General features: G+C 40.8%; 1 protein-coding gene across 4 annotated transcripts in view; it reads left to right on the forward strand.

Moving 5' to 3' along the window:
- The window catches only part of NFKB1 (nuclear factor kappa B subunit 1), an 89898-nt gene continuing 63428 nt past the window's right edge, over nt 1-26470 (forward strand). For 2 of the 4 annotated variants that reach the window (XM_014600070.3, XM_006272721.4), the window contains exons 1-3: nt 76-239; nt 16912-16961; nt 21383-21467. In XM_014600070.3, the coding sequence (XP_014455556.1) occupies nt 16920-16961; nt 21383-21467 (127 nt within the window). In that variant the 5' untranslated portion in view covers nt 76-239; nt 16912-16919. Of the gene's footprint in view, nt 240-492; nt 511-16911; nt 16962-21382; nt 21468-26470 lie in introns of those variants that run through there. The other 2 variants (XM_006272722.4, XM_019488052.2) reach the window with 2 other exon arrangements.

Consider the following 26470-nt stretch of genomic DNA (forward strand, 5'->3'; position numbering starts at 1 on the left):
CAGCCAGGAAGTGAGAGGGGCGAGCAGCTGGGGCCGCGGAGCAGGAAGCGGCGCTGCGCGCACACACTCGGGCACACGGGCACGGCGGCGGGCGGCGCTCACAGGGCGGCGGCCGCGGGTCCCGGCCGGCCGGCGGCGGCGAGCGGCTCATGGCGCGGCGCTGAGCCCGCGACAGACGGGACGGGACGAGCGGAGCGGAGCGGAGCGGAGCGGGGGCCTCTTCCCCGCGCCCAGGCAGGGTGAGTACGCAGCTGTGCCCCGCCAGCGGGGAGCCGGGGTCACTCCGGATCGCGGGCGCGGGGCTGTGAGGAGCGGGGGGGGGGGGGTCACGTTGGCCGGGAGGGTGCCCTGAGGGCGAGGGGGGCGGGCAGCGCGCCCGGCCCGGCCCGGCCCGGCCCGCTTCCTCCCTTGGCGCAGCCCGGCCTGGGGCCGCCCCCGGCCCTGGGGAGGGAGGGGCTGTGCCCGAGCCGAGGGTCTGGGGTTGTCATCGCCGCCGCCTCTTGCTGCTGTGTATGTCTTTCTTTTTGATATTTTTATTTTGTTTTTTGCTTGTAATTGTGTAACTTCAGAAATCCCTGTGTTTAGTTGCTGTGTCATGACGCAATTTGTGGCTGCTGATCCTGGCGGCCAAGATGCACGCAGGGGTTTTCCCCCCTGCCTTCATGGGGATGCTTGTGGGGCTCTTCTGAGCCAGGTGGGAAGAGATGGGCAGGCATACAAAGCCCTGCCAAGGGTAGGGGGCAAATCAAGGGGAGAAGGAAACGCTGGATGTATTACTGGCCTCTGCCTCCTTCCACATGCCCCCCTCAGGGGGTCCTTTCTTTGGGTGGCATCTTCTACTGGACCCACTGTGTCAGTGGGATCAAGAGACACCAGCTTTTGAATATAAGGCACTCTGTTTCAGGTAATGGTCATACTGGCAGGTGGGTCAGGAAAACCAGTTCAAGTGCAGTAGTGGCACCCCTGAAGCCTGCTGCTGGCAAAGCCCAAGTGTCGCACGTGAAATGGAGCAAGCTGTGGTCTTCGCAAACTATGGTTACCTTCGTCACGCCAGTTGTGGGCCTCCTTGATTCACAGAAAACCACTACAGTGCCAGCTGTGTAGATATTCTGCATAAGGGAGGAGAAAAGGGGTGGATGCAAAGTCCTGCCAGGTACAGGAAACAAAACAGCTGAAGTGGATGCATACCACTTTTCCACCCTTTTTCTCCTCCTTTGCTCAGGATATCTATAGTTCTGGCACTGTTGCAATTTTTTTCCCTGTGGATTAAGGAGACCCAGAATTGGTACAACAAAGAAAAGCATAGTGTGTGAAGGCCACAGTTTGTGAACAATTGCTCCATTTTTGTGTGACGTTCTGGCTTTTCCTGCAACAGCCTTCAGGGGCTCTGCTGTTGTATCTGATTTGGTTTTCCTGACTAACCTGCCAGTTGAAAGTATAACTGTGACTTAAAGTGGGATACTTTGTGTTTTGAAAGCTTGTCTAACTGTATCCCAGTGATGCAGTGTGTCCAGTAGAAGATGCCTCCCAAAGAAATCTGGGCCTCTAGTGTAACTGTAAACATTGGTGGTGAAGTAGCATGGGAAAACCCTAATAGTGAGCGAGAACCATGAAAGGTCTCTGTTGCAAATACAGGGAAGATTACAAGCAGTTTTACAGCTGGTAGCTGGCAAGGGTTTAAGGGCATCCACAGTACTAGATAGAAATGAAATACTCTTTCCATGATGGAGACTAATATCTGACACTTTGTTGCTATTATAGCTGACCCTAACACATGGAAGGTTCAGTTCCACATTAGTTTTTCTGCTCTGTCATTAAATGTTTTCTTCATTTGAACATAAAGACACACACACAATTTTATGTTCAAATGAAGAAAAAAAACTTAATACTGCTTCCTCCAGGACAATGGCAAAGCAAGAAGAAAAAAAAAAAATGCAGAACTGAACCTTCCAAATATATAAAATAGATATTATTTCTTTAGCCTGGACTCCATTTTGTATACAAATACAGGCAATGGGCCTGATCCTACAAAAGCTTTTACATGTACAACTTTATTCACATGTTTAATTGTATACCCGTGTAAGTGTTTGCAGGATTGGAGCTTTACAAATAAAACCTGTCTGTTAATTCAAAAGCATATTTCTGTTTTCCAGTTTAAAAAAAAGTTAAATATTGAAGACACAAATCTTTACAAAAAAGTAAAGTTTGAGAAGAAAATAGAGATGTTATTTAACATGGCATAGAGCACAATAAGCTTCGATTAATTTGTCACTGGTTTAATTTGCCCTTTGGTTCCCTTCTCCCCCTGTTATCCAGTTCTAAAAGTTGGTCATTACCAGATAACTTGTCATTATTTCTATTCACATTGCAGTGACAAGTTAATTAGAGTTTACTGTAAATAGGAGTATTTAACTGTATGGTTTAAAAAAAAAAAAAATCCCTTTTATTGTTTTCTCTATCATTTTCTTTCCAAGACAGAAATCCGAACAGATCTTAGAGAGCATGATTCTTCATTCTGGCACATCAGATTTACACTGAAATAATGGAGTTAAAAATATGGCCTTAACATTTTTTAGCTGTTTGTTTATTGTTTTTTTTTGAAGTTCTTAAACTTTTTTTTGCTGTGTATTACAGATTCGTTTAGCTTTGTAAACATACTAGTCAGAGTTACTTTCTCTGGGTAAAAACCCATACTTTTGTAATTTGAAGAGAAGATAAAACTGTTCAGATTTGGTTCCCTGTAATCTATGTTAATGAATGATCAGTAAGTTAGTTGCTAAAATGCTGGAACAAAGCACTTTATAAAACCTGGATGCAGCCTCTCAACTACTATAAAATGTTATAGTTCAGTGACAGTGATCTCAAAGATAGTGAAATTATGACAATATTGACCAGCTAGGGATCTTCACATAATATTTTTACATGTGAATTTCCTTTACCCCTCTATTACCTTTGGTTTATTGTTTGCAAGACTGAGTAATTTAGTTATAAAAGGTTTTCAGTTTAACAAGAGAAAAGCCTTCCTTTCCTGTCCACACTCCCATTGAAAGAAAATGATCAACAGTAAAGTCAGCACAAAGTAAATTAATTTCACTAAGAAGTAATGAATAAACACTAAGCTGTTTAAGATAATGAAACCAAGAATGTGTTTTTCATTTTGGTTGGAGTTGCTTATCTGAAAAGTACGGTCTTCAGAGAAGTAATCTGCAACTGATAGAGACTGTTAACTACAAAAAAAAAAAAAAAAGTCAACAGAAGACGAGTTGAGCCATTTTAGAGTGGAAAAAGTGCTTGTGATGGAAAACAGAAAATGAGGAAGGAACTGAAAAAGCCATGGAGAGCACTATTTTAGATCCACCTTTCTAAATGTTCCTACTTTTTCAGTGCTGATTAGCAATTGTATCTTTACAAAGAACTTCAGATCTCAAAGCCAATGTTAAATGAATACTGGAGGTTTTGTGAAAAGTAAAGTTCAGCTTTCTGTTACATTGTTTTAATTACTTCCTATATGTCACTGCCTTATACAAGCTCCATGGGAAAGCCCAGAATGTGTCCTTCAGTGTACCTAGTAACACTATCTCCAGAGCACAGAACTGGAAGCTTTTGAGTTTTGAATGTTAAGAGGGTTATCAAGCATGTTCAATAATGATTGAGATTCATAAGTTCAGTTATGAACTCAGGGCCAAGTTCTTTCTTTTAGATGATACATATCTAATCTTACCATCATGATGGAGGTTGAAAAGAAAGCTGAAAAAAATATACCAATATACTTTTATTAATTTGTATTTCAGTGTTTGTTGTAAGGGATGCTGCTGTTCTGAAAAAATTCTATACTATAAGCTTTGGTCATGCTATCATTCTGTCTGTTGAATTATCATGAGCCTTGTTAGACCACTTCAACCAGAAACCAAATCTAAATAAACAAACTTCCACCCCATGGAATTATTTTATTAGCTATATCTTAACTAATTTTCAAGTCAAATGTCTCTTCATGAGCAATAGAACCTTAAAAGACTTAATTAGCCAACAAGGAAGTGTCTAAAGATAAAACTGTATCTTCAGTTTATTGATGGCTTCTTCCTGCTCCAAACACTAACATAACACCCAAAAAAAAGCTGAAAGGTTCAAGGTATAACAAATGAATTATAGATGAAAGTGACTTAAACCTGAATGCCTCTATAACCAAGGTATCTTTAGGGCCAAAAAATTGTTGGTAGGCATTAGATGAGGAAAAAAAAAATCTATTTTTAACAAAATCATATTGACATCTGTCACAGCAGGGTCCTACAGGAGGGCCGTGACCTCCTTAAGGCCCCCTTCCTCCATGCGAAGTCGGCCCAAGGGCACCCTCGGATTCTCGCCCGCCACGTCTTTGATGTTCACATAAGGTTGGGAGGCTGCCTTATGTCTCCTTGGACACAGTTATTTCTGGCCCTGTGAATTCCCGGACCCCTTATGGGTTCTGCTCTACCATGGGTGCTTCCTGGGCACCCTAGCCTTATGGGCTATGCGTGGCTCCAACCACCCCTTATACCATGCCCCAAGCCTTGCAGTTGGAATAGACATTGTTTGGTCTCTGTCTAAACTCACGCCCGCATGTCTCGGGCCTTCTCGGTACCACCGCCCATCTCTCCAGGCCTTCTCGGTACCGCCGCCCCTTCCTGGGGCTCCCTGTGCCCACTCTGGGCCTTCTCAAAATGCTGCCTCTCTCCTGGGGCTCTCCATGGCCGCACTGGGCCTTCTCAGTCAAATTGCCCACTCCTAGGGCTCTTCGTGCCCCCTTCTCTGGGGCCTTCTCTGCACTGCTGCCTTCTCCTCGGGCCTTCGTAAGTGCTGCCCCCTCTTGGGGCTCACCACGCCTGCACTGGGCTTCTCAGTAGTGCCCCCTCCTGGGGCTTGCTACTCTCTGTACCGCTACCCTCTTCTCTAGGACCTTCTCTGTACCGCCCCCTTTCTGGGGCTCACCATGCCCGCACTGGGGCTTCTCAGTAGTGCCCCCTCTCTGGGGCTCACCACACCCACACTGGGCTTCTCACTAACACCCCCACTCTGGGGCTCACCACACCCACACTGGGGCTTTTCAAACACCCCTCTCTGGGGCTGGGGTCTAAGCACCCCATAAACTGTGCCCCTACTGGCACTGGGATCCCCACACTACTGTGGGTCTCCTATGAGGCCTCCTCCAACCCCTAATAGCCTCACCCAAACCACTGGTGTAACAACAACACAAACTCAAGCCTCTTGGCTACAACTGAAATATAAGCTACCTGGCTGTAACAACATTGCTCAGACATTTTGGAGCTGCTCCCCTTTACTCTGCTAGCAGTACCTCCAGTCAGACTTCTCCTCACATCATTGCTCTAGGAGCTCCTCTCTCTCTGGCTGCTGGCAGGAAATTGCCTTTGGCTTCAGCCCCTGGGCTTTATAAGAGCCAGGACTTGCCCCTTACAGCCAGCTGACCGCTGGCAGGTGTGGGTCGTTTGCTGACTCCCGTTGTCCGGGCAACCCACAGCTGTGCTCCTTATTCCCTGCTAGGGCTCTTTCTCTAGCAGTTTCCACCCTCTAGGAGCAGGGCACCTCACTGCTCTGCGACAACATCTGTGACTAGTTCCCTTAGTCAAGCAAGGCACTGCTCACTATTTTAAGTGAACTATTTAAGTTAACATACCTTGCTAAATCAAATCCTGCTTTGACAATTTCATTTGAGAACCAAGAAATGAATAAGCCTATTGCAAATTATTCTGATTAGAGATAACATTCCTTAACTAGGATTGAGACAACCTGGTAGACCAAGAATTGTGATTAAACTTTTACTGCTATCTCTTTGCTTATTCTTTTTGTAAACATCATTGTAGTGAAACCCAGTATCAAATTAAATTTATTCCTTTAAAGCGCAAAATTATTTAGGTAAAGTACTATAAACTATATTTATCAGTTAGTCCATGAAGCAAACTTTATTTGTGTCAGCACGTTAAAAATAAAATAAGTCCCAGGTCTGATAACATTCTTTAATATCAGATTTCATGTAACTGGTAAACAGTTGGAAAGTTAATAAAATAAAACAGGAAAAAACTAGCATGATTTTTCCATTCTTATTGGAAATGTTGTGAAATACTGTATGTTTAACATGACATTGTGTGACATTAAGGACGAAAGAATTTTTGTTGTTAGTTTTTAATTAATGTTTAAATTTCAAACCATCTGAATGCTGTCTCTTGATTTTATTTCATTTTGTGTTTTTAAATGAAGGCTTCTACCCATTCAAAACCCACGTATTTTAAAAATGCTGTCATGTTGCTGCCTCAGTCTTCCAGTATTGTTTGCTGATCAGCATGGCACCATGACTAGCCAGGAGGCCAGTACTTTACATTTTCAACTTGCAAACAAATTGCCACTGAATCTGTCATCAGAACAATTACAGAAAGGAACTAATACTTTTATGGGGAGGGGGCTGTGGCCAGGTCCTGGCAGACCGCTGAGTATGACTGGGAGGAGTTTAAACCTCCACACTGGCCTGCATGGTCTCCAGCTGTGGTATGCCTGGAGGGAGAAGGGGGAAGCAGCCCTTTCCAGGCTTGTTCCCGAGTGCAAGGTGTGGCTAGATGCTAGCCCTGGACAGCAGCATGAAGTGAAGGATAAGGGGGGGGGGGACTATACCCCCTCCCCTCCCCTTTGCTACCGGCACAGGACCCCAGCCAGGGTCTGCCTAGCATTTTCTCACCCTTTGAGTGGCAGGGGGCACAGCCAGATGCTGGCCCCAGGCAGTAGCCTGAGGCTGGCATCTGGCTATGCCAGGGACGGGCAATTATTTTGGGTGGAGGGCCACTTACTGAGTTTTGGGAAGCCATCAAAGGCTGCATGACAGGCAGCCAGGAGCAGATAAATATTCATTTTGTAAATTTTTTAGGGGCCTTGCGGGCCAGAGAGAATGGCATGCAGGGGCCCCATTTTGCCCACCCCTGGGCTATGCTCTTGCCATTTGAGTGGTGGGTGGGGGGAAAAAGCCAGACAGACCTTGGCTGGGGTCCCATGGGAGGATGGGAGAAGATTGGATTAAACCTCGCTGCCCTGCCTCGCCCTGCCAGCCCCAGCCAAGGTGTGGCCACACCCCTTGCTCTCTGCTGCTGCAAGGAGCAGGACAGGCAAGGCAGAAGTAGCAGTCCCTCTCCACGCAGACCCAGGCTGGGGGTGTCATGGGCCATAGAAGGGGCTTAACCCTCCCCCCCCCCGCCTTAGCCTGCCGGCCCACACTCCTGTCTCCACTCCAGTGGAAGAAAAGTCTGGCAGGGGCTGCTCCACCCCACCAGGCAGACCAGGATGTACCCACAGCAGGGTTTTCCACCCCCACGCCCTTGTCAGCCAGCCCTCACTGCTCCGGCTAGAGAGCAGAGGGACGGGACCAAACCTGCTCTACTCAAGCAGACAGCACAGCCAAACCCAGGGCTGGAAAGCATCTTGGGATGCTGGGGGACTGTGATTTAACTTGAACCAGCAAGGGGTCTGGGACCCTTCCATAAACTGGTTAGATCTAAATCTGATACTACATTCAACCAGGTTTCTCTTAAACCAGTTTGGGCTATTTTGAAACTGGTTTATGTGCACTGAACTTCTGTTCTGTTACAGGTTTAAACCAGTTTCTGATCACTTAAATTGGTTTATTTGTAACTTCTGTCCCTAGCCCCGCTTACACAAGTAAAATAGCCACTGGTACAATGTAGTTGCTGTTTGTCAAATAAATCCAATTGTTATTAAATATTTCTCTAAACACAGTTATTGTTCCTTGTAGGAAGAGGAGGTTTTTTTCAAGAAGAGGGTGGTACCCAACAGTTTCTATGGGGAGGAGTTGTGCGCTGTAAGCACTTTTGAAAATCTGGCCTGTAGTCTCCGTTAGCTATTTTATTTCCTGAAGTGATTTTATTACAGACTTTCTGTAGTTCATAATTTTATAGATTTGAGGCTAGACAGCCCTTCTGTCTAACAGTTCCTTGGTTGAAGGTAATGGTGGTGTTTAGAAGTGTATGAAGTTATTTTAAGATTCCAAATCAAGAGGAAAAGTAATTTCTGCCTAACGTAGTTTCAGCTTGAAAAGTGTACAGCCAAAATCTCCTGAGTCCTACCCAACAGAAAATAATAAGCATGTCCTTGTTATTAACAAGGAAAAGTAGATGATATTGGTATATTTAAAAACATGTGACATCATTTAGATACCTTAACATATATGTTGAGTAGGTTTGTAGGAGATTGCTGAAATGTAGCAAACTAAGTTTTTGAACTCCCAAGAACAGCACTGGCTACTGCTTTGTAATGGCATATAACACTTTTAATGGCATATAACATTTTCTTTTGGAAGACTAGCATTACTAAAACTGCGTTTTCAAAATAAAACAAAAATTAATACTGAAATAATAATTAAAGGTGCATGACAGTCTGCTAAGTTAAAATACACTGCTAATTTCACAGTTACATTCTGTAATGGGTTAGAACTAGTTTCAAATATTACAGCTGGCTCATGTCAAGTTTCAGAAATGTCACCTTCTTTTTGGTTAGTGTTTTTCTTTCCTTTCTTGTTGTTTACATGAATATCTGACACAATAAACAATAATGAAACTGATTGTGTACAAAATGCTCTTGTATATACAAAGCAATAACGCCTAATATTGAGGTTTGTAATTTCTCAGTTTCAGTAATCATGGGGTTTTTCATCTGTAACAAGAGTAGCTAGCTGCACATAAAAAGAAAAAAAAAAGAACTCTGCAACTTTACAGTATTCCCAAAGTCATGTCTCAGGAATATTTGAATGATTTCATCTTATTCTGCCATTATCAAAGAAATGTAAGAAACAATGTACATTATTAGTATTCTCTGCATTGTTCTACCAGTGATAACAATGAGGGAAGTACATGACACTGGTAGATAGATGATGGCTTTTATAATGTTTTTTACCTAGACCTGCTTGAAAAGGTGTGGACAACTATCTTTGTTAAAAAGTCAACAACTGCTTGGAGCCTTGTCAGTGACAGTGCTTCCAATCTTGCTGCACAAGGGTTAGCAAAGGAGGAATTTCTTTCCAGGGAAAAAAGGAAGCCTGGCATACAGACAACCTTTAGGTTCTAATATCAATAGGATTTTGGCTTAAATTACGAGAAGTGAATTTCTCCACATAACATTTGTCCGGTATATGGGTTGTTGAACTTTCCCTTTGTATATCTTCTCCAAATACTTGAAGATTTATGTGCATGGACTCACTTGGTCACTGGGCTGAAATGGTTACCTCTGTACAATTTCAAATTTACTTCTGGAAAACATAGATTATGTAAAGCAGAGAGAAAAATCAGCACCAAGGATGACACTGAAAGTACAGCAGAAAGAAAGAGATCCTAATGCAGAAGGAAAAGATATGGCATGGAGTATTGAGTGAGGATTGTACTGTAAAACAGCTGTTATTTATGTCTGCAGATATCACTGTTACTACAGAGTTTTTGAGCACACAATGGGCACCTTTCCAAAACCCTAGTTATCAGTAAGGAAATAAGAAGCCCGCCATAGTTCAGTGTTGTTGTGTAGTGCAAGATAATCTGTGTGTCTAGTATAACTCCTGCGATTTTCATTTCCCTTGTTTGTCTCTCTCCCTGTAATCCTTCTTATTTTAGTAAGCAAAAGAAGCCTGTTAATTAACTAGGTTAATAATTAGAGTTGCTTGGCTTTCACAGTTACTTTTAAGATCTAGAATGTACATGTAAAAATAAAGGGGTAAGCAAACCAATTTGTAAAGAAAAAAAGAACATACAGGTTTGAGCATTTCTCAACCTTGACTAAAATCATTAAGCACTAGAAAACTTGAGAAAAGACTGCTTTCAAGACATCCAGACAGATGAGGTTGATGGTTGTGGCTGTTTGTTTGTTTTCTTTTGTTTTTTTTGGCTTGATTTATTTTCTGTGGTCTGCTTCTGAAAGAGGAGATGAGATTTGTTTTTTCTCTACTAGCAAGTAGAATAAAGCAAGCTTTATATAAAGTTTTATGGAATTTATACAGGTGGTCATCTTTCTCATCAAGCGTCTAAAACTGTTCTCAGGTTTTTTGTGGCAGGGTTATGGTTATCTTTCTAAAAGTCTATGAATAGAAACTATTCCCCATTATATTATATAGACTTTCAAAGTAGTTTCTCTAGAACTCATTAATATCTGTAAAGCCTTGTTAATTCTCTCTCTGTTAAAGTCTTCTGGGTTTTTTAAACAAAGTGGACAATCTGTCCTTAAGTCGGTTGTTACAGTGAACTGAATATAAGTATATCTGACTAGGAGTAATTCCAGGAGGGATAGAATGGAAGAAATTTGTTTCTAAAATAAAATAGCAGCAGAAATTTCTGACCAGGCAGAGTTTGCAGGTTGATTCTCTGAAGAGGTCCTTAGAATCAGGTTGTATTAGTTCATTCTTAGCTGCTCTGATGTAGTTTAGGTGTTTCCAGAGGAAATTTAAAAGAGAGATGTAGATATAGACACAGACCCAGGGAGAGGGATATAAGTGTTGTTCAGCACTTTTACATGAATAGGCAGATCTTCAGGAGTTAAACCCTTAGGATGTGTTGAGGGGAAGTTGGTAGATCTGTTCTGTCTTTCTAAAACTGACCTCTAAATTACATTCAGACCAATTATACTTAAAGAGAGTGGATGAAAAGCAGAGGCTTTATCTAGGATCTTCTTAAAGGTTAGTGTAAAAGAAGCATGTATTACTTGGTGGGGGGCAGGGTTCTTTTGTTTCAGGTCCCATTGAAGGGTGGGTCCCAACCATAATTTTATTTTTATTTTTTGCTTTCACTTTCATAAATGAAGTTTAGATCATAATTAAGATTTATTTTTTAGATGTTGTCTTATTTGGAGGAATGAGATTTTACAGTGAATTAGTATAAATTGCCTATATACATCCTGTCAGCAAGGCCAGTCATGAGTTTAAAAGTGATAGATGGACATGAAGTTAAAAGAAAAAAAGTTTGAAAAGCTACATATTTGCTGGAGGAGAAGGTATTTGTAAATATTTTCTGAAACTATTGGTTAAGCAGCATCTGAATAATTATCCATCATAGATAGTTAAAGTCCACTTCCTCCCAGAAACCCATGTCAAGTTTAGCTGGAAAAATATGTTAAAAAAAAAAAAGCTTAAAAAAAAAAAAAGCCCAATACTTCCCCCCCTAGCAACAAGTCCAGTCCCAAGTGTATGCACTGAGGTGACTGCTAATATGTAGGAGGGAAATATCAAACCCAGTAGGTGTGGCTGGGTGAAATTAGCCACTATAAAAGCATAAGCTATAATGAACAAGATAGAGGAAGTATTGGTGTTGTCTGGAGGGGCAGGTCTTACTTATTTGTAATAGGAAATCACATTTAGGTCTTGTGTATACTTGGTGTTACTGGGGAATAGCATTTTAAAAACAGATAACTAAGTAGAAAGTAGTCACTCTTATGCTAGAATAAGATTATTCAGACAAGGAGTAAATTAACTTTCAAATGTAAACATGTCCCAAATCCTCAAACACCAGAAGGTATTCAAAGTGCACTCATCTACAACATTCCTTAAGCTATATTTAAGCCTTATGTGGCATATCCTGCCCTCATTTAGAATCATGGGATTTCCTCTTTGGTGTACATAGTAAATGTGTTTGCCACTTGATTATTTAATGCCAAAAAAGCCACTTCGTGTGACCTTTGATATCCTTTAATCTCCCTCCCTATTCAGCACTCCCCTTCACCTGAACCTATAAATAAATCCAAAAAAGCAAATGTTCCTCTTTGCTTTTTCAAAGTTCTAGGGTAGCCAAGCTGCTGCTTTGTCCCACAGCAACACAGAACCTCAGCATAGATGGCCTAGGCTGTAGGTGATTCATAGCAAGCTACCATGGAACTCAGATACTTAGTAGGGTTAGGTTCCACAACCCTTGCAATGGTAAGAGTTATAAACAACTGTTCAGAACTGTGAGGTGATCCCACTCTTTGGTGCAGATTTTATTTTCAAAAAGTGTTGCCTTTCCAGTCAGCAGTGTGAGGCCACATGGCTGTGTGAGCTCCAGCTGAATGGAGAATTAGCGCCCTTTGAAGTAAAAGCTGCAGCAAGCAAGTTGTGTGGCTCAGCAACCCGCTACAAATTTAGCAAGTTGCAAACCACGTGGATACAAGTGATCCAGGTTCTACTGTACCTGGCTTTCAGGGACCAAGTTCCCTTTCCATTCAGCACAGTGTTAAATGCTGTTCCTTCACTTTCTTAAGAAGAAATCAAAGGAAAATTTTGTGAGTTCCCATTCAAGGGAATAATTCAGAAATAGTGTGTTTTTGGTTGAACAATTCAGAGACTTTCAGTCCTCCTCGTTGACATTTAAGCTATCTCCTGATTTGTACCCATGGGTCAAGCTCAGTATTTCTGTCATGGTCAAGGTGCTCAATGTATCTGGGCCCAAATTATCTAAGAGCTTGTGTAAAGTTCCATGAAGATTCCTGTTGACATTTTTTTTGTTAGGTGCAATTTAAAGTTAAAGCACAGAGTTAAAGCTCATCTTTACTGGAATCAGATCTTTCCTGGGGACTGGGCCCAACTGTAGTATGAAATCCTATCGGATGCAGGACCATCAGAGGTTTCAGTGCCTTCCATTGCAAGTACAAGGTGCCTTTCTTCAGCCTGTGTTCCCTGATACAAACACATCATAACATTAAAAAAAACAAGCAAAACTTCCTAAACAAAACAATACATTGCATGTGCACCATTCCTCCTGAGAGAATGTATGAATGCACTAGGGATGTGATAGGTTAAATGTTTAAATGATAAATATATTCATACTGGTAATGAATTCCTAGTTAACATCAGCATGGGGTGCAGTCTGGTGGGGAAAGGAAGTGGCGTGGTGCCACAGGAACAGGAAGGTGGTAGGGTGGACAGGCAAGCAGGAGGAAGGGGGGGGGCAGGAGTGGGGCAAGGAGGGACTAGTTTCCATAGCTAGCCTGGTTCCTCCCTCCCAGCATGCCAGTGGCTGCAGTGGGCTGGGAAAGTTCCTTGCCTGCTATTGCTGGCCACAGCTTCACATAGGCTATGCTGTCTGGTGAGGCTTGTTGCTGCCACTTCCCTTCCTGTCAAAGGTGCCAGAGAGCAGCTCCTAGCAGCAGCTGTTTCTGAGCAAGTCTGTGCATGGCCCCTGGCTCCCCACACTACTGGGCAGGTGGCTACAACTCCTTCCCTGTGGCAGGCCAGGGCAGGGCAGGCACCAGTCAGGGACTCTGCATCAGTCAGCATGGAAGGTACATATTATCAGTTAACTATTTAACTGATATAATTAGAAGAGGTTAAATGGATAATTCCACCCCTAGAATGAACCAAACATGGTGTCACTAATATCAATCACTTAATTGATTCAAGAAAGGGTCTTGGGTCCTATAGAAATACAGGCTATGAAAGAGTGTGTAAGCTGTGTGAGGGAGCTGGAGATGGAAGGCTATCTGGGTCCATGAGAGTGTGTGAGCTGTGCTGAGTAGCTACTCAACACAGCTCACACACTCTCATGGACCCAGAGGGACAGCCTTCCATCTCTAGCTCCCTCTGTACAAAACTTAAGTTTATTTCCTATCTATAGGGACTTTTTACCATCTTATACCATCTACACTTTTCCCAGAGCCTGATGAAGGGACTTTGATTCCGAACAATCCAGGACAATTTTCTTGCCATTTTCCAGTTGGTCTAATAAAAGTGTTCTAGTTTTTTGGTTTTTGTATGTCTTTTTGTCTCAGAATAACACAACTACCAAATACACCCCTGAATTAAATGAAGAGGCACCTGTGTTTCTTTTAACAAAGAACCTTAGAATGACAGCATCTGTGTGTGCATAACCACACTGCATTACAGTATATACCCAGATTCTTATTGAACACATCTACATGAGATGCTGGCTGCGCAGTAGCCGAATAATACTGTACAGTAGCGCATCACAGAACTAACTGCTAATATGCTGTTGCACAGTATTATTAGGCTACTGCACAGTTGCATCACATAAAAGGTGTTCGTCGGCACTACTGTGCCGTAACTCTGGTTACTGCGCATTTATTTAGTACTTGATTATACAAGTACTAAATAAATGCGCAGTAACCACTGCACAATAGCATCTCATGTAGATGTACCCACTGTGAAGCAAAATATTCTTTGATCTCATGTTGGGATCTAAATGGCTAGTCCTTAGTTTATCCAATAGAAGGAAAACAAATATTTCAGTAAGGCAGTCTTAAATAACTCCTTTAGGTAAATTAAAAGCTATATTTCAAGGTATGTTTTAATTTTTAATAGGTAAGTCCTATAAATGGGAGTGGTTTGGAAAATTTGGTGCCCCTGCTTTTGTTTTAAGTCATATATGATTAAAGTTCTAAATATAGCTTCTAGATGCAACAGATATTACCAGGAAGCAGAAAAAAAGAGAAAAAATAACCACATTTCCCTCCCCATAAAGTTCTGCTGAATTAAGAATAAAGCCAGATTCACTGTTAAATTGTGGCTGTCTTGCATCATCCCAGTAAGGCAAAGCAGCTGTGACCTTTTTAGGTAGCCTGCTGAAATGGGATAGCGCAAATTAGCCAGAATGTGTTGTGAATATAACTTAGAGGGTTTACTGAAAAGCTGAGAGACATTGTTTATGAATGGGTAACTCCACAGTCTTGCAAAGGGAGATACATACCATAAAGAACAGTTAAGGCTTGCATCCTTGGCAGCTTGTCAGACTGTTTCCATCTCACTACCTGGACCCCAGGGGAGTAGATCATTTTGCTCAGTGTTTTGCTTAGGAGGAACTTGGATTAATAATTAGCTTGAAGGTGAGAGTATTTTCACCCAAATGAAAAAATGGTTTCAGAGTCTTGGAACCAATTTTCATTCCACTTCATTGTGGCAGCATAGTTTGAAGGTGCATTTACCTGGGTTGCTTACATAAGTTGGGGAAAAGCATTTCTGATGCTTACTGAAACCTTGGCCTTGAACTCTTCTGGTTATCCTTTTTTTAGCTTCTAAATTTCTAACTAGGAAGGAATCATGCCAAAAATGAATCATTAATTTATAGGAAGGTATTAGTCATAGATGAGCTATAGTCTTCATTTGATCTGTAATTGTAAAATCAAAAAAAAATCTTCTGTATAACTTTTTAATGAATTGTTTTAGAATTATCAATCGCATTAATAAAAAATAGAACAGAGACCTGTTGCATATCAAGAGTTTTCTGTACAGATACTCTACCAATTATTTTCCAAAAAAGGCTGATGATGGTAGCAAATCTTTAATATAAGCAGGAAAAATAACGTTTAGCACAGTGTCTTTCATGATGCTATGTTGTTGGCTGACGTTGTTACCATCCTGCTACAAAAAAATACTGATTATCAACCACTGCATGTGTGACAATAACTTCTATTGCTATTCATGCTATTCATTTTTGGCTGCATACTATTACCAGTTATTTGTTGTCTGACCAAAGATGTGGCATTACATGTACCCCCAATTTTAGAATTATACTTCTTCAGAGTTGGAGTTATAAGGTGAAAAATGTATTTGTACACCCAAGTGAGGATGTAGTTTCACCATAATGAACATCCTTTTCCCAAAGGGAAAGTTTCCCTGTCGTGAACGCTTTCTATTTTTTTCTTGTTTTATTTTATCTCCTTTCTTCTAGTCATAATGGATGGCTGACCATAGTTCTTTGGAGCCTGATAAGTAACCAGGTTTAATTTTTGTATTCTAATTTTCATTTTCAGTCCCCACTTCTCTAATTTATGCAAAGGTTACCCAGTGACCCATTTCCTCCTTACCGATTCTTAATCATTTCCCACATTCTTTTGTGTATCAGTAGAGTCTCACAATTAGGTTATACTTCATTGGAAAACATTCTTAATTAAAATTATGATGTAAAATGATCATCCGTTGACTCCTCCTTATCTTTCTAAAATAATTACCTTAACCCATAACGTTTGTTTGTTTATATGTTACACTCACAATGACTGTTTTCGAATTGATATGTTTCTGTAATTACAATTGTATTCTCATATATTTTTGAGAGGTGCTTTTCTTTAACATGATACACTTACAGTTCTGGCAGTTATGCCAGAAAGAATTAAGACTCCTCTTTTTTACTTCTAGGCCTTGCCACTAACTTGCTGTATGGCCCTGGGATAGTTACATAGGTTTCCAACAGTCTCAAGCAGCTTTGGGTTCTTACAGTAAGATGTCTGGGAACTGATTTTTAGAAATGCTGAGCACTTACAGCTCCCCTTGACTACTGGAATTGTGGATGCTCAGTAGGTGTGGTTTCAATTTTTCATATTGGACCTCTGGAATCAGAAATACCAAAACTGATAAACACTCTTGAAAAATTGGGCTGTTACCCTTTCTAGGCCTTAGATTTCCCAAATTTAGTTGTAGTCCTCTAGGGTACAATGAGGCTTAATTTGTGAATGCTTTAAGATTTTTTGGAAGTTTGGCTCTACCGAAGCACAAAATATTATAATTACTGGAATATATTAATAGTTTTGCAGAGGCCCAAATATGTGTGAGGTAAAAAGGGAAAGGAAAACTAATTCCTGGAATTACAGTGAAGGGATGAATTTTGATGAAGGCTTTGGCTGGGATTTTCAGTTAAATGGGTGCTGAAAGCAGAGAATCCCAGCCTCTGTCCTTATGCATTCCATTATATGTGCTGAGAAATTTTAGGAGTATTAAGACAACTAGTATTGCTGCAGTGAGATCACTAAAGCTCAGAAAAACTATCTTTGCACTATGAATACATGTGATGTGTTTTCAGTTTATAATGCAATAAAGTTGTTTTTGATACAAGTATTGTTATTGTTGCTTGATGAAAAAATGTCAGTCAGTGAACAGCCATTCTCTTTCTGCTTTCATCATTTCAGCACTTAACATGGCAGAAGATCCCTATATCATGGGAGTGTCTGATCCTCAAGTAAGTATAAGAACACTTCTTATTTGCTCAGATTATGCCAGAAATACACACATTTCTTTTCCTTGACTATCTTAGCAGTTTGTTGTGGGTTCATTCTGTATTACCTAATCATTCAAAAACCTTAACAGCATCAGCAGGATAAATATCAACATAACTTAATATCAAGATCCTGTGTCAGTAGTACGTAATTTACGCCCATGACAATTCCAGGCCTTTGACAGTACAAGTGTAAAGTGTCGTTAGTACAAAAGAGAATTTGGCCATTAGGGCTGCTTGCAAATTTTTTTTTAAAAACCCTGCTTTACCGGAAGAAGCAGCGCATTACTTCAGCCTGGCTCTGCAGCGTCTGTAAAGATTGCACGCTTCAGCAGGGCTTTTTGGCACTTTCAGCTAAAGCCGATTCAGTCAGCTGTTAAATAAAAGCACCAAAAGGCCCCACTAAAGGTCCTGATCTTTACAGATGTCGGGGAAGCAGGTTAAAGTACCACACTGCTTCTTTTGGACATGTGTGTGGCTTGGTGTGGGAATGCACTGTTTTTTAATTAAAGCTTCAGTTTTGGGGGTCTCTTATGTCTACAAGTACCCTAAGACTTTAAACAGTTTCCTGCAAGTATTATTTCCTATATCCTTGATGCACACTTACATTGAAATTCTTTCAGTGGTGCAAGCATACCAAATGTGCTAAAATAATACATAAAAGGACTCCTTTATGCAATTTTTAAGGGTTCTCGGTATGAAAGAGATCATTATAGTATATCTTCATTTACAATCATTTCAATAGGACTTGATACTTCAGAACTCTGATTTGAGTGCTGTCTGGTTACTTTGCTTATGATTCATTTAAGTGATGAGAACAGTGCATAATTGAAAGATTCCAATAATACAGGCCATTAACTCATTTTTAATGTAAATACATGGTAAATGGTTTGCATTTACCATGTGGCTGAGACCTATTCCTAGGGCAAAAACAAAGGATTATCAGACCCACACTAAAAAATAATGAGATTGGAAATGTGACTCTCTATACCTAAGTATCTCTCCACCCCACTCCCAACTGTGAGGGCTACAAATCTACCTTTTTTTAAATGAAAGTTGAGATTCTCACCTACCCACCCAACAGAAGCTTGGGATTTAAGAAAACCCCAGTTACCATGCAACTTACTGTAAATCTGCTGTGCCTGTTTTTTCCTCAAACCTGAAGATTGTACTGCATTTGAAAGCTTGTCTATCCCAACCAGGCAGTTGGTTCAATAACAGATAACATCAACAAAAACTTTGCCTCTTGCATATTTCTTGGATCATTATGGTTACATTGCTTGCTTACTAGTAAAACTTCTGGTTTACAACATTTAAGAACAGGACTAGCTTTTTTTTTTTTAAGTACATAACATATAGAAGTATGGATTAAATCCTTGTCCAGTTGAGTCTATGGCAAAACTCCTAGGCTGCTTGTATGAGCCGAGTAGTCCATGAGTTGGGGGGGGCGCCCAGGCAGCTCCTGACCCAGGTGGTCCCAGGGGGTGCCATAGCCGTGGAGGGAAGCATCAGGCCCCTGCACAGCTCAGACAGGCAGGCAGGCAGGCTCCAGGGAGGAAAAAAAAATAGATCAGGCTTGCTGCTTTTTTTTTCTCCTTCAGTGGAGCCTTCCTGCACAGGCTGCCGTCAGGTCCCACAGCCCCTGAGCTGTGTGGGGCCTGCCAAGCCCCGAGCACATCAGTTTCCAGTGCCCTGTGCACTGTTGCACTTTGTTAGGTAGCAAACTAAAACACCTCAGAGGTGTTTTATCTTGCTATGTACCAAAGTTATTTAAAGCGGAATACACCGCCGAGCGTGCAAATAGTAACACCATTAAAGTGGAATACGCTGCCGAGCATGCAAACAACAATGCAATTAAAGCAGTGCAAAAGGACATTTAAGGTTAGTAACAATTTGTTTTGGAGTTGTGGCTTAACTGTGTGAGTATACAAGCTATAGATGCTATTGCATATTGATTGCTAGGTATATAACAAATACATAAGAAGTAGTATACTGGGTCAGCCCAAAGATCCATCTAGCCTAGTATCTTGTCTCCAACGGTGGTAGAAGTCTATATGCGATATAGGATGCTATATAGGAAGAGGACTGAACTGGATAGCTCTAGAGTGATCTAACATCTATTCTATACTTTCCTTGGCATCCACCGTTATTGGTTTAGAGACAGCAGAGGAAACATCTACAACCATCTGCTCAATAGCCATTAGTAAATAGCCATAAATAAATTTATCCAGTCCTTTTTTTAATCTAGCTATGCTACCTGCCTTTACCACTTCCTGTGGCAGTGGATTCCACAAGTAAACTACATGTTGCATAAAAAAATACTTTCTCTTGATAGTTTTAAACTTGCTGCCTACTAATTTTAGCAAGTGCCCCCTAGTTCTAGTATTCTGGGACTTGGTGAACAGCAGTTTCCTATTTGCTTGGTCTAGACCTTTCATAATTTTAAAGACTTTCTATCTCATTCCACCTCAGCCTTGCCCTTTCCAAACTAAAGAGTCCTAGCCTTTTTAGTTGCTCCTTGTATGGCAACTGCTTCATACCCCTGATCATTTTGGCTGCCCACCTCTGTACCTTTTGAATTTTACTACATCTTTTCAGAGTTGTGGGGACCAGAACTGCACTCAGTATCCAAGATGTGAGTGTATCATAGATTTGTATTAAAAAGTACCTTCTAGGAAATAAAAGTGAAATAAACATTTTGATTTTATATCCATTCTTAGTGATGCCCAAAATTTTTATTGGCTTTTTTGGTTACCACTGTACATTGAGCTGACATTTTTAGAGAACCATCTACAATGATTCCAAAGTTTCTTTCCCAAGTTGTAACAGCACTGTGTATGTATAGTTGAGATTATTTTTCCCTGGATGCATGATCTTGCATTTGTTGACACTGAGGGCCCTGCTATATGTTTAAATTAAAGTTGGATAGACACCAGCTATAAAGTTGTTGCATGTTTTTGAGCACTAACTTTAAAGCTGGATGGCTCTTTTTATATCTGGATAGTCATCTTTATTGTGTGATAATTACTTTGAATGTGTGGTTGGTCTAAATTTATTGTGTGATCAACTAGTTAACTGCATAATATATGTAATGTGTAGCAAGGACCTGAAATTCATCTGCCATATTTGCCCACTATCTTAGCTTGGTGACATCTTTCTGCAGCTCTTCTCCATCAGCTTGAGACTTGACTACCTGGAATACCTTTTATTAAATCCAAAAAAAATGTTGCTTCTGTTTTTAAATTTTCTTCTAAGGTTCATAAAGGGACTATATTTATATCACTTTTCATTTTTATTTCCTAGAAGGTACTCTTTTTTCTTAGGCATATCTTCTTACTTGGAAAGAGACAAATTAATACGCTGTGGGTGCATCTACATATGCAATTAATGCGAAGCAATAAACTCCGGAGCTGTTTGAGCCCAAATAAGCTGCTCCCAGGTGCAGTGTCTACATGTGCACCTAAGACAGCAGCAATTTGAGCTGGAGTGGAACAGGCTTCTGCCTGGCTGGGCTGACCAGATGCAGTTTATATCTGCGATCAGCATTTACACATGCATTTAAGTGCAGTAAATTACTCTGCCATAAGATAGTACTGTCCCCAACAGTTTACTGTTAGTTTACTGTGCCCTAATACCAGCGCATATGTAGATGGTGACACTTTTCTGTGGAGCTTATTAGTGTACTCTACAGTAAAGTGTCCATGTAGACACACCCAATAATCACACTAGACCAATATATTCTTAATTTTTTTTAAATGTTCAAATAATTTTTTTTAAGTTGAGCCAGTAAAAGTGCTTATTTGACAGTTATTTTAACATAGTATATACCTTGGAAATACTTTTTAGCTATCAACCTTTGTTCAGTGGTTAGATCAAGGGAGCTATTGGTTGTTGGAATACATTGTCTCTATTATAGACTCTGTCTGACCTTGTGTAAGACATGTGGTGCCAAACTATCAAAAGAGATCGGCATCCAAGCTCTTTGGGATATCTAGCCTGGGGTGCATGCACTCTAACACATTGTATTGTTTATCAGCTCCATGCCTAGTACAATTATAGCATGTATTGGTGAAAATGTTAAACCCTGACTACAGTGTTCTGGTCATTGTCACCAGTAGAGCTGCACTGATTCAAACTGCATACTGCAAGAAGTGTTACTGTAGACAAGCCCTTAAACTCTGTTTTGATTTGCCTATTTGTAAAATAGGTCTAAGAATAAGTACCTGCCTTGCAGAAGTTTTGGGAATCCTAGGTAACATTTTCAGAGTCCTTGAAATCCGCAAATGAAAGATGCTGTATGCTGTAAATATATATATATGTACACACACACACACACACACACACACACACCGATATTAATAAGTATGAACTCTTTTCCAATGCAGATGTTTACAGTGGATCAATTCATGGGAATGAATGCAATATTTAATAATTCAGGTTACATTACTTCAGACATACCACTACGAGCAGGTAAGAGTCCTTGGTATATGGTCTTGGTGACTATTTCTAGTGTTATTCCAGCTGTAAAGTTATGAGGGAGGTGTTTTCTGACAGAATAATGTTAAAGAGGGTTGGTTTTCATCTAGTTATCTTGAAGATTTTAACTTTAACTTTTAACTATAAAAATGTCAAATGCTTTAAAAAAATGCTTTATGGAAACTCCTCAAAACCTACCTCACTGGTGAGACAAAGCAATGAATGATTAAATGACTTTTTGGTCTAGAATGGAAACTGAGGACTAGATCCTATTCCACCCATGCTACTAAATAATATCCTATTCCATGCTGCTCAAGTTCCTGATAAAATGTTGATAAAAAGTGGGTGGGTCCTCCTTATTGCATTCTTTGCGACTTAGCGTTAAGGCTTAAGTGCTGGCTTGTTACATAAGTAGATGCACCGATGGATTACGTAGACTCAGTTGGGGTCCCCTGATGCAAAGAAGACGTCATTGGCGGGGGGGGGGGGGGGTGGCGGCAAGCAACTGGACATGAAGCCGGGAGCAAGGAGTGGGGTGGCAAGGAGCTGGACACAGGGTGCCTCTTGCCTGCAGGGCCCCCTGTGGCCACAGCTTTCACAGGATAGGACAGGCCGGCCCTGCATATACTTGAACATGCTGGAATAGTATAATTTAGGTGCCTAATATGAAGAAAAGGCCTAGCCCTGAATGTTTTAGCCAGATAAATGTTCTGGTTGAGGAGACTGCTTTAAATGACCTACTGAATTTTTAAAGCATTTTTAGAAACCTCCAGTTTTTGTTCCCAACACAGTATAATGAATACAACTTTTCATTCTGTCTTGAACAATTTTTCACCTGTTGTAGTTGTTCTTAAGGGCATATATTTCTGACTAATAGAACCTAGAACCTGTTCAATTTCCTGTATCATTTGAATGTTTTCCTTTTTAGTGACTTCTGTGTTTCCTGTAAAGTCTAAGGCTGATGTTAAAAGTGTCTAACAGTTTCCTGAATAGAAACAGAGTTGAAAATGCAGAGGTAACCCTGGTATTTTTACCTTTGCAAACTCTGAAGGAAAAAGAGAATATTTTGTGCCAGTATGTTGATCGTTTATTCCCAGAGTGGAGCTAATTTAAGAGTGCTGTGCTCTCTTAAGAGAGATCAGGAGGAAAATATATTTATATTAACTTGTAGTGGCCAGTAATTTGTTTTTGGTTTTTTTGGGGGGGGGGGTTAAAGTGTTGTGTGTTTTCTTCCATTTTGATGTGTGTCATTTTGTTTGTTTTGTAATATATGACTTTTAATGTGAAACCAGTTCTGTGACTTTCCCCTATTTTGTTTGCTGAATTAATATATTTAGATGGTTTATGTATTGGGTACATTCAATAATGATAACAGTGTTGCGAGTAAAATCCATTCTTGAGGTTAGAATTATATATATAATATTTAACCACTATTTTTAAGGACTTAAATGATGCATACATCTTGTGTTGTTCTCTGCAGAGGTGCCAGTTTTGCCCTAACATAATAATAAATACATATTTTCTAAAATGACAGCTTTGGATTTTGTTTTAGTATTACTATTTTCTTTCCTGTGTGTCACCATTTATTGTTTAAGGTCATTAGTAATGCATTAGGAGCTGGAATACTAATAATGCAAGTAATTTTGTTTTCAAGAAAAATTATTTGTGTGTGCAGAAAAAAAGCGCAGAAGCATTAGCAAACAAATTTTACAATGTGTTTGTGTTGCAGCAGGGTTTTACAAGCACAGGATAGAATTGGCCATTAGGATCCACTTGCATAAGCTTGGAGAGTTACTGTAGCATATTCCCCTCCCCACTCCACCTCCACCCCCCTTTTTCTTTTTTCACAACTTCCCAAAGTCTTTACAGGGTGATTTTACTTATTAGTTTTAAAATTAAATAGTGGTTGTAACTCTGTATTAGTGTAGCACTCGGGGCTCTGGATTCCCTTGCAATGGTTATGTTTCTTGTATCATGTAACTTTATTTTACCTTGTGATCTTTGATTCAAGAGCAGCCAAACTCATGCCCTTCAAATGAGTCACTACAGCAACTTCAGAAATAGAAAAATGGTTTTTAGATACATTGGCCTTGTTAACAGTAGGAAAATGTCCCTTTGGAAACTGTAAGGGGGAACCCGGGGCTCAGCCAAACCATCTAACCTGTGCTAAGTACCGCTTGTTGTCTATGCCAGATATGAAATCATGTCTCCATAGAAATTCATGGCAAACCTCTCATTAACTTCTGTGGAGTCACGATTTCATTCTAAGTTTTTAAGGTATATTATGTTATTTGTTGCATTTTAAATGCACCTTTTTTCTAGTAGAGGCATACTGTTAGGCTGAGATCTCATGTACTTAGTACTGTCAATATTTGCAAGGGTGGTCATAATCAACTCTTAGGCCATAATTGTGGGTGACTAACTTAGTTTTTAGAGTAGTTTGCTCAAAAATGCCTCTCTTGCACTTCTTTTGTGGCTGTCTGCTGCTGCAAAATTGTTCAGAAGTTTGCTGCATGCAAAATGCAATGGGGGTTCAGGTTATTTATCACAAGCAAGCGTTTTATGATCAAGTTTCAGAAAGGCTGATGGCATGTGACTTCCACTAAATATGCTGTAGTGACTTAATTTTTTTAGTACTATCACCATAATGTTAAGGTATCGACTTCCTATTGTTCTTCAGATAGTGGTGTTGTCATCACTATGAATCTTTTAGCTACATTTATATGTAATTTATTTTGAGGCAAAAAATTGTATTATAACTACTGAAAGCAGGAACTAATTGTTCTTTTGTGCCCAGACAAAATAGTAGTTGTTTTTTGAGGTGGCGTTTCCAAAGATTTCAGTCAGGGCTTTAATTCAGCACCTGACAAAATCAATAGGGTATTTACTATTGATTCCAGTCCAAGTAGAGGCAGGCCACCAATGTACTTACGGAGGTCCACCCTACCTATTTGTTTTGCTTACAACAGTAGAGGCCAAATTTTTCAACAGTCATGCCACAAATTAGCTTTGCCTCCTCTTTGAGTGCCACTCCAGTCCCCTTCCCCTACTTGGCCTGCTGCTCTGCTTGGATGCTTTGCTTTCTGCTTCCTGCCCTATCTGCCCACTGATTAGCTGTGTGCCACACAGAAGCTGCCTGTGCTTCTTGCGGCACATGTGCCACACTCCGGCTTAGAACATGAGATTTGTTTCTTTATCTAAGAAAGTGGTCCTTAAATAATGGCTTAAGGAGTCTTCCTTTCCTGATAGTCTGCAAAAGATGATATGCTTTGACAACCAGATATGGAGAAGAGAGAAAGAAATGAGTCCAAGGAAGATTTTTATTTTTTCTCTTACCTGATGGCATTATGAGAGAGAAAAAAATTCAAGTATCAAAAAAACCTCACATTTACCTCTGATGCCAGTCCAGAATCTTTTGGTCATCCAGTGCACATATGTACAATGACTGTAACTAGATTGGCAAGAAATGGGTTTAATATCTAACCATGAATTACAGTATCCTGCCAGTGTAACTGAAGCGAATGACAGCTGGGGAGTTTGGGGACTTTCTGACAGTAGCTCTTTTGCACTTACTATGTCTGCTTACAATACTTAAAAACATTTACAGGTGAATGATTAATTGTTCTCTTTCAGTGCTTTGTCAGTAAGTGCTTTCTATTCCCACCTCTAAGTCAGTTTTAAGTAAAATGTGAATTGTCATTTTACAGTACGGGTGTGGTAGGATATTAGTTTGCTTCACATTCTGAAGTAATGGCATTCTGAGCAAAAAGAGAAGTAGTACATGTGTGCATGCATTTGAGCATGTAATGAAAGGGAGTGTCACAGCCCTTCTTGCTACATCTTAAATGTGTGGTTGGAGCATGTTAGTCAAGCAAGGTTAAGTTGTGCCTTTAAGACAGTGCAAACTAAGTGTCAGGGTGGCTTAAAGTCTCTGCTGTCCACGAGAGATCACCAGGAAGCATTCTGAAAGGTGCATGATGTACAGCATGCATTTAAGAGGAGCAAGATACACCTCCCCATGGGACTAGCCTATCCAGTCCAGTTTGTAGTGAAGGGGTATAGCTGTGGTTCTGCCTCCTCCTCCCTTTTTTTGGGTGAATTGCTTTTGAGTGCAAGGGGTGCAGTTTTGACTGCTCCTTACTTCCTTCTCCAAGCCCTCCACAAAACCACTCAGGAGCAGTGCAGACTTTAATGGGGTAACTTGCATTATAGGGTCTGTTGTCTTGCTTAGATCACTAACTTTGGGGGTTTTGAAAAATAAAGTTTGTACATGTTCCTCATTTTAGCTGTCAAGTGGTCCCCAGAGCGCTAAACTGTAATAAAACTGTGTGACAGCAAGGGCAGAACATAAACTTTGCTGTGGCTTGGGTGAGGGGGTGGGGGCAGAGGATGCTGGGATGCTGGTTTTCAGGGCTGAGCGTCTGAAAAGCAGGGTGCCATTTTTAGGAGGAATTTCAAAGGACCTGCACCTAGATAGTGCACCTAAATAACCCAGAACAGGGGCTGTGTTCAGCGAAAGTCCAGATCCACATAACTTAGAAGCCTGTGGGAGTTGAGTTTAATACTGCTACCTGATAACCCTCCTCAGAGGGGACAGGAACCGAACCAGCGCTGTAACAAAGGATTAAACAAATTAGCCAGGCTGTTAATTCAGAAAATCCATCATCTCTGCAACTCAGGCAGCTTTGCCAGGGGACTGGCTGAGGAGAAACCTCACAAACTCCATTCTTGGCATTGCCATGGTGGGCTATAGGGCCTGATCCACACTGAGAAGTATGTGCAGGATTGGACCCTGAGAAAGGAAGAAGTAATGTAGAAGTAGGAGGTGACAAGAAACATGAGAGTCTGACTCAAGAGTGAGAGGAGGAAGGAAAGTGAAGAAACACAGCAGTTGAAGAAGGTGTGGGGAAGTGGGACTGTGACTCAGGCAGGAGGGGAGGCAGTGGGATGTGAGGCGATAAAGCGGAAAGAGAAGCTATAGAGCTAATCAGGCTCAA

The sequence above is a fragment of the Alligator mississippiensis genome, chromosome 2, assembly GCF_030867095.1.
Source record: "Alligator mississippiensis isolate rAllMis1 chromosome 2, rAllMis1, whole genome shotgun sequence".
NCBI classification, from domain to species: Eukaryota; Metazoa; Chordata; order Crocodylia; family Alligatoridae; genus Alligator; species Alligator mississippiensis.